Raw genomic sequence first — 9,504 nt, forward strand, 5'->3', positions numbered from 1 at the left:
TTTCTCCATAGTTTGATAATGTTGGACTACAGGGCCAGATATATTGCTGTAAGACCAGACAGTCCTGAGGTGACTACAGTGTCTGATGACACTGAGATAGATTACAATGATCTGGAGTATTTCTTGAAAACCAGTGCAGACACAAATGACAAAGAGAGGGAAGAGAATGCTCTTGTACATCCAATGGACGTTCAGATGGCAGTATTTCACTGTTCAGACAGCTTCCTGAAACAGATGATGATTACAAAGCTCTCTCAGTGTCAGTATGCCTTACCTTTGCTTGTTCCTGATCCAGTTACAATGGAGATCGAGTGTCCTCTGTGGACTTTCAGAGAAATAACAAAAACCTGGAAGGTAACTCAAATCAAAGATGGCTCAACAATCATCACCATGAAGAGTGTTCCAGTCTACAAAGCTGAAACACCCTTGGTGTCATTTTTCCGCCTGGGTTCTTTGTCAGTGTCTAAATCTCAGCTGATGAATAATTTGATCAACGACCGTCACGACACCTTCTTCCACAGAAACTTTAAAGGAAACAGCCAGTCTTGCTGTTTGATGGATGGTGTGGCAGAGATTGCCTGGTACTGCCCTGCTGGAAAACCCAATGATGCCTTCAATGACTGCATTGCCTTTTGTAATCTTCATGGTGATGCTCTGTTGACGGAAAGACAGCGTGACATACTGATTCAAAAATCCTCCATCAATATTTTTGTTTTTGAATCTCTGCCATGCAATGAAGAAAGTCGATCACTTATTTCTTCTCATTTTAAGTCTCATAAACCTCTCATTTGTTTAACTGTTGATGACAGTCGTGATGTTGTCAAGATAAAAAATGGGAAGTACACAATAGGCCTTAAAGCTAAAAACCACTCAGATGTATCTGAACAGCTAAAAAAGATCATCAGAGAAGTTTTGTCTTCTCTCGATGGTCCCATCTTGAAACCATCCTTCCAGCTTGAAACCATGGCTGAGCTCTCTGGAATCAGAGTGGATGAAACTGACCCAGCCTGTCAAAGAGGGAAATCTGCTGCTATGGAAATAATCAATCTGCTTAAAAAGGATAACATGGATGTCTCAAAGATCAAAGATGAATTTCTTCCTTGTCAAGGCAAACTGTGGCATCAGTGGAGCAAAATACACAGAGAACTGTTTCACCTCAGAGGAGACATTGAAATGGAGAAAAGTATAAAGCAACAAGAACTGATGAACATACGTCAGAAACAATGTGCTGCTTCCTGCAGTAAACTGATGGAGTTGTTCACTGGAAGTCTCTCATCATTGCCACCAACAGACAGAGAGTATTTCCTAAAATGGACTCAGATCTTCATAGATGACCTCTCCACTGATGGTCTTTCTTCAATTCTACAAAGTTATGATGAAAAGTGGTCTGAGGTCTTGGCTTTGAAGAACAAACATGACAAAGCAGATCTGTTATTAAAAACACAAACTGAGCTTGATGACATATCAAAAAAACTTCAGTCTGCAACTTTTCGTTTGGAGCACATCTTCAGAGAAATGGGACAGATCTATGAAGCCCATAAAACAACACACAGAGAGAGCAGACACACTGACTGGTCTAAATACCCTGAGCTGGCTGCACAGCTGATGATATCAGGACACCCGATGGAGCTGATGGATGGTGATGTAGGTCATGTGCCTTTAACATGGATCTCCAGTCTTTTAGAAGAAGTCATCAAGAAACTGGGGGACCAGAGAGTTTTTGTGTTGTCAGTTTTGGGCCTACAAAGCAGTGGAAAATCAACAATGCTGAACACCATGTTTGGGCTGCAGTTTGCAGTGAGTGCTGGCAGGTGCACCAAAGGTGCCTTCATGCAGCTGCTCAAAGTATCAGAGGAGATGAAGAAAGACTTGAAGTTTGACTATGTTCTAGTGGTGGACACTGAAGGACTGCGTGCTCATGAGGTAGAAGGTAACAACACTCTTCATCATGACAATGAACTGGCAACATTTGTTGTTGGTCTGGGAAACCTGACACTGATCAACATCTTTGGAGAGAATCCTTCTGATATGCAGGACATTCTGCAGATTGTTGTTCAGGCTTTCATGAGGATGAAGGAAATTAAACTTTCTCCCAGTTGTGTGTTTGTTCACCAGAATGTCACAGATGTTGCAGCAGCAGAGAGAAACATGGATGGAAAGAGACGCCTGCAGGAAAAACTGGACCAGATGGCCAAACTAGCAGCTGAAGAGGAAGTTTGTGATGCAGAGTGCTTCAGTGATGTCATTGAATTTGATGTTCAGAAAGATGTGAAATACTGTGCCCAGCTGTGGGAGGGCAGTCCACCCATGGCTCCTCCAAATCCAGGTTACAGTGAGAGCATCCAGGAAGTGAAGAACACCATCCTCTCTAAAGCTGCAAAGTCTGCTGGGATCACTCTCTCACAGTTCAAAACAAACATCCAGGACCTGTGGACTGCACTGCTGACTGAAAGTTTTGTTTTCAGTTTTAAAAACACACTTGAAATTGCAGTGTACAGAAAACTGGAAGTCCAGTATGGGAGCTGGACCTGGACCCTGAGAAGCAACATGTTGACCATTGAAAACCAACTTCATAACAGAATTGAAAATGGAAAACTTGATGAGGTTGAACAATCTTATATTTTTAAAGAAACAAGGAAAGCATATGAAGAAGTCATAAAAGAAATGACAAAGTACTTTGAGGATGACAAAGACAGAGAGATCTTGACGCAGTGGAGAGGACGATTTGAAATCAAAATTAAAGAGTTTCATGATGAACAGGTGAACAAAGTGAAAAGAAAACTGGATGGAGTTATCCAACAGAGGAAAGCTCGTAAAATCATTGATGATAAGAAATTAGAGTTTGAGAACAAACTGCTACAGAAGAGCAAAGAGCTCGCTCAGAAACTGAAGGATAAAGCCAAAGATGAAGAAGAGCTTCAACGACAGTTCAGCTCTTTTTGGAGTGGCTGGGTTACTGAATTAACAGCAGATATAAAACCTGCTGAAGAAATTAACTTGGAAAAAGATCAGTTTATAATCCTAAAAGAACTTGGTTTTGAGCCAGCTCTCATAGATAAATGTAAAAGAAGTGGCAGATACAAGAAAATATTAACGCTTGGTGATTATTGGGATTATATCATTACAAGTGGACAAAAATATCTCAGAACATTAGCTAATATTTATCAAAAATACACATCACTTGGTGCTTTCTCTTATGAAGAGCAACAACAGATCCGTTGGCTCATTAGCAAGGCTGAAAAAGACTCACTTGATGCAATCAAAAGCAAACCTGTAGTTACAAGAGGCTACTCAACAACTTATTTGCGTGAAATGGCCAATCACGTAAAAATAGAATTGCAGAAATTTCAGTCAGAGAAGAAATACACCTTGAGGAAAGAATTTAGAGTTGATCTCTTGCTGTATGTGTTCTACAGAGCAGAAAGTTGGCTTGAGGAGTCACACAAGAAATCTAAAATGAATAATGATCCACTCACTTATTTAGAAAGCAAGAAAACACAGTATTACACAACTTTTAGAAGCTTTTGTAAAGAAAACTCATCTGCTGTTGTACTTGGAGAACTGATCTGTGAGAAGCTGAAAGCGTCCACTCTTGAGGCTGTCTGTAACAAGACTGCCATTGATCTCGCTGGAAAGATGAGGTGTAATTTCCCAGCATTCAATGGGAACAGACTGAACTTGGAGAAACATATGTTGAAGTCGCTCGCTGAGAAAGAAGACTTTGACGATTTCATCCTGTACATCACAAATCCAAGGAGACAAACAGAAGCTTTCATCAAAACAGAGGTTGAGAAGTACATCTTCAAAGATCACACAGATGTAGCTGTGAATGTACTCAAGAAAAATGTTGATGACATCAAAACAACCTTGAGTCAGGCTTTATTTACTGCAACACAAAAGGTCAAAAATCAGAGAGGAAACACAGACATGTGGATGAAGGAATTTTCTAATGTCCTAAAGCATGAGCTGAAATTTGACAACATTTGTTTTGAAAACTTCAGTGACATAAATGATTTGTATTTCCTCAATGAAGAGATTAAAAAAGGAGTTATATCCATCACTGAGCAGATGAGCAGCCTCTCCCTGGATAAGCTGAAGGAATTCAGACTGAGGGCTGATGAAATCCTCATAGATCAGCTTTGTAACTGCTGCTGGGTAAAGTGTCCATTCTGTGCAGCTGTTTGTACCAACACCATGAAAGATCACGGTCCTTATGACCACAGCACTCCTTTTCATCGTCCCTCCGTGATCAGTGAGGAGCACTGGAGACATACAGGCGAGTTTGGCATGCACTTCTGTGCAGAACTGGTTTCAAGTAATTACTGGTTTTACCCTCATCATTACTCAGGGAAGTCCATTCCGTGTAAACAGTACAAAAGTGCTGGCTCACAGTATTGTACCTGGAGAATCACCCCTAATGGATCTAATCTGGCATACTGGAAATGGTTTGTGTGTCGATTTCAGCATGAACTCGAGAGGCACTATAACTTTAAATTCCAGGGCAGACGAGAGATTCCTCATCAGTGGAAAACAGTCTCTAAATATGATGCCATTAAAAGTCTGGGTGAAATGTATTGAGTTAAAGAAACTACAAACTTATAGAAAATGACCAAACTGGTTTCTTTGCAAATCATAACTAAAGCAGCTTTATCTTGCTTTTATAAATGTTCATTGATTTTGTCTGTGATTGAGAAAGTGAGTGAAAGTGAGTAAAGATGCTGAACTGACTGTTACACAAATTGTAGACTTAAACATAAAAAAAGAACAAGTGAAAATTGGACTCCACAAGTTTTTTACCATCTGTACGATTTGTTGACACAACAGTATTTCATGAAAAATGCTTTGTGACCAGTGGCGGTCCTAGCCTGTTTGGCACCCTGGGCGAACACTCCCCCCCCCCCACCCACACACACACACACACACACACAAACAAACACATAAAACATATTAAGGATTGTACATAAACATAAAACTGTTGTTGGAACCATACTGATTTTCACCCAAGAAACACACACACATATGAAGAGAGAGAGCGTATGCATAGTATGCAAACAGCTACCAAACAGCCATCATAATTCGTCATACACTGAGAATAGGACAAATCAACAATTGACAATGACTAATTAATATTAAAATCTGTAACATAATGTATTGTTTTGAGTTTAGTCTGTTACTGTTGCTATTTTTACCATTTCTTCTTGGAGCAACTGTAATCCACATAATTTCCTTAGGGGTTAATAAAGTATTCTGATTCTGATTGTTTCAGGATGACCTGCCATTATCCAGTGACACATCTGCTTACCTGTATCTTTTGCTAATTTCTCCTTCTCTTCTTTTCTCTTTTTTCTAAATTGAGGACTTGATGGCTTTGAACTTTTCTTGTCCATCTTCCATTGGTTTTAATTTTGCACTCCAGTAATAACACCTATCTCCCGACTCGAGAATCGCCACAGCATAACCTAATAGACCTACACCTTAGTTCACAGATTGACTTTGTCTAAGGTTTATTTTTGGGATTTCACACAACCCAGGATTCAAAACATGAATACATAATGGGCTTGGATTTACAACATTATGAATGAAATGCGCTCTATTTGGAAGCAGCTGCCCCCTCCCCTTTCGACGGGTTGTGTGTGAGACTTTAAATCATCGAACTTTAAATTATAAATTTTAAATTGTTATTGATCCCTTTACCCCCAGTCCTAAAGTGTATATTTATTTTCTTACTCTTCTTAAATATATTGTTTGTTTACTTGCACTGCTGTAACAGGAGCCTGCTACAAACAGTACTGTATGTAGCAGAGATGACAATAAAGTTTACTTTGTGTCACACACGCAGAAAGGACTAGTGCAAACTGAAATCACAAGAGTAGGCAGTTTATTCCTTCCACAGTCACCAAGTGCAATATCTACAAGTGCGGGGACGGGTCCAGGGGTTCCAAGGATCTCGAGGGCAGTATAGGGAAAACACACCAACTCCTCCTCACAGCTCGCACCAGGCCGACTCACCCGCTCACAACTAAGCAGGGGTAGGTAGTCCTCAGGCAGGCGGTTGAATCTAACACAGAGACAAGAGAGTGATATGAGAATAATTTGCAAAAGTTACACGAAGAGGCTAGAGAATCGGCGGAACACTAACAAGAGTTACACAATAATCCAATTCAATTCAATTCAATTTTATTTATATAGCGCCAAATCACAACAAAAGTCGCCTGAAGGCGCTTTATATTGTACAGTAGATAGCACAATAATAAATACAGAGAAAAACCCAACAATCATATGACCCCCTATGAGCAAGCACTTTGGCGACAGTGGGAAGGAAAAACTCCCTTTTAACAGGAAGAAACCTCCGGCAGAACCAGGCTCAGGGAGGGGCGGGGCCATCTGCTGCGACCGGTTGGGGTGAAAGAAGGAAAACAGGATGAAAGACATGCTGTGGAAGAGAGACAGAGATTAATAACAGATATGATTCGATGCAGAGAGGTCTATTAACACATAGTGAGTGAGAAAGGTGACTGGAAAGGAAAAACTCAATGCATCATGGGAATCCCCGGCAGCCTACGTCTATTGCAGCATAACTAAGGGAGGATTCAGGGTCACCTGGTCCAGCCCTAACTATATGCTTTAGCAAAAAGGAAAATTTTAAGCCTAATCTTGAAAGTAGAGATAGTGTCTGTCTCCCGAATCCAAACTGGAAGCTGGTTCCACAGAAAAGGAGCCTGAAAACTGAAGGCTCTCCCTCCCATTCTACTTTTAAATACTCTAGGAACAACAAGTAAGCCTGCAGAGCGAGAGCGAAGTGCTCTAATAGGGTGATATGGTACTACAAGGTCATTAAGATAAGATGGGGCCTGATTATTTAAGACCTTGTATGTGAGGAGCAGGATTTTGAATTCAATTCTGCAGGAAGCCAATGAAGGGAAGCCAAAACAGGAGAAATATGCTCTCTCTTTCTAGTCCCTGTCAGAACCCTTGCTGCAGCATTTTGGATCAGCTGACGGCTTTTCAGGGAGTTTTTAGGACAGCCTGATAATAATGAATTACAGTAGTCCAGCCTGGAAGTAATAAATGCATGAACTAGTTTTTCAGCATCACTCTGAGACAGGATATTTCTAATTTTAGAGATGTTGCGCAAATGGAAGAAAGCAGTCTTACATATTTGTTTAATATGTGCGTTGAAGGACATGTCCTGGTCAAAAATGACTCCAAGGTTCCTCACAGCATTACTGGAGGCCAAGGTAATGCCATCCAGAGTAAGAATCTGGTTAGATACCATATTTCTAAGATTTTCAGGGCCAAGTACAATGACCTCAGTTTTATCTGAATTAAGAAGCAGAAAGTTAGCGGCCATCCAGGTCTTTATGTCTTTAAGACATTCCTGCAGTTTAACTAATTGGTCTGTGATACCTGGCTTCATGGATAGATAGAGCTGCGTGTCATCTGCATAGCAGTGAAAATTTATGCTATGTCTTCTAATGATGCTGCCTAAGGGAAGCATGTATAATGTAAATAGAATTGGTCCTAGCACTGAACCCTGTGGAACACCATAATTGACCTTAGTGTGTGAAGACGACTCTCCATTTACTTGAATAAATTGGAGTCTATTAGATAGATATGATACAAACCACTGCAGTACAGTACCTGTAATACCTACAGCATGTTCTAATCGCTCTAATAGGATATTATGGTCAACAGTATCGAACGCAGCACTGAGGTCTAACAGGACAAGCACAGAGATGAGTCCACTGTCAGAGGCCATAAGAAGATCATTTGTAACCTTCACTAAAGCTGTTTCTGTTCTGTGTTGAGCTCTGAAACCTGACTGAAACGCTTCAAATAAGCCATTCCTCTGCAGATGATCTGTTAGCTGTTTGACAACTACTCTTTCAAGGATTTTTGATATGAAAGGAAGGTTGGAGATTGGCCTATAATTAGCTAAGACTGCTGGGTCTAGAGATGGCTTTTTAAGTAAAGGTTTAACTACAGCCAGCTTGAAGGCCTGTGGTACATAGCCGATTATTAGAGATAGGTTGATCATATTTAAGATCGAAGAATTAATTAATGGCAGGACTTCTTTGAGCAGTTTTGTAGGAATGGGGTCTAAAAGACATGTTGATGGTTTGGAGGAAGTAATTATTGAAGTTAACTCAGAAAGATCAATTGGAGAAAAAGAGTCTAACTTAACATCAATGGTACTAAAAGTAGCTGTAGATAATATTACATCTGTGGGGTGATTATTGGTAATTTTTTCTCTAATGATAAAAATTTTATTTGTGAAGAAGTTCATGAAGTCATTACTAGTTAACGTTAAAGGGATTGTTGGCTCAGTAGAGCTCTGACTTTTTGTCAGCCTGGCTACAGTGCTGAAGAGAAACCTGGGGTTGTTCTTATTTTCTTCAATCAGTGACGAATAGTAAGATCTTCTGGCTTTGCGGAGGGCTTTCTTATATAGCAGCAAACTATTTCTCCAGGCTAAATGATGATCCTCTAAATTTGTGACACGCCATTTCCTCTCCAGCTTACGAGTTATCTACTTTAGGCTACGTGTTTGAGAATTATACCACGGAGTCAGGTACTTCGGATTTGAGGCCTTAGTTTTCACAGGAGCTACAGTATCCAGAGTCGTACGTAGTGAGGAGGTAAAATTACCACGGCACCACCATTTTTAATCCAGCGACAAGGCACCTTCAGCCACCTCCTTAAGTACCGAGCCAGAGTGAGTGCTGATCACAAGCAGTGTTGCCAACTCCTCAGTAAGGAAAATCGCTATTGGCTGTCCTAAAAGTCGCTAGAAGTCGCTAAATGACGTCATCACCTAATTTGCATAATTGGTCACGCTAATATAATTGTAACCTATGTTGTTGGAGAGAGAAATAACATCGTGGAAGAGACATAAAGTGAGTAAAAAACGTCCTAAATGCATTTAGAGTTTATTTAGAACTACAAATTAAATTTCTTTTAGCAATTATTGTTTTTTTTAATGTCACAATTCCAACCCTGCTCCTTTACCCGGGCTTGGACCGGCAAAAGTGACCCGAAATAGGCACTCTGGTGGAGTTACTTTGTGTTTGTGTGTGTTTATAAGTAGTTTTAAACCTTGTGATCCACAAAACAGCATAAGAGTAAAAGATTAAAAGAAGAACTGACTGCGTTACAGCACCCGCTGCTTGTTGAGAGTAAAAGCGATACGCGCTTTCACGTCTTTTTTTAGGGGGTCTGAAAACTCGCTAAATATAGCGACAAAGTCGCTAAGTTGGCAACACTGATCACAAGAGATTTGCGGGAGCCAGGGGCAGGAGCTCACAGAGAACTCCGCCCCGGTGGTGCGCTGAGCGCGAGAGGGAAGAGAGGAGGGACAAAAGAGGCAAAAAAACACTTGTAGCCAGACTGGGCTAGCCGGGGAGGCACAGGGCCATGACACTTTGACTTCAGCAGCAAGCAGGCGCACCGAGGGCTCTCGTGCTAACTTTATAGAATTTCGAAAAAACATCGGTGCAAATTATA

General features: G+C 40.7%; 1 protein-coding gene across 1 annotated transcript; it reads left to right on the forward strand.

Moving 5' to 3' along the window:
• Window positions 1–18: 18 nt before the first annotated feature.
• On the forward strand, window positions 19–4,578 carry LOC102077527 (interferon-induced very large GTPase 1-like). Its single transcript, XM_019350338.1, has one exon. The coding sequence runs from the start codon at window positions 19–21 to the stop codon at window positions 4,576–4,578; it is 4,560 nt and encodes a 1,519-aa protein (XP_019205883.1).
• Window positions 4,579–9,504: the final 4,926 nt, after the last annotated feature.

This window comes from Oreochromis niloticus, linkage group LG22 (assembly GCF_001858045.2).
Source record: "Oreochromis niloticus isolate F11D_XX linkage group LG22, O_niloticus_UMD_NMBU, whole genome shotgun sequence".
In the NCBI taxonomy this organism is placed as follows: domain Eukaryota; kingdom Metazoa; phylum Chordata; class Actinopteri; order Cichliformes; family Cichlidae; genus Oreochromis; species Oreochromis niloticus.

Excerpts from the sequence above, each read along its gene's own strand:
- LOC102077527 (XM_019350338.1), top strand. The coding sequence starts at position 19 with ATGTTGGACTACAGGGCCAGATATATTGCTGTAAGACCAGACAGTCCT.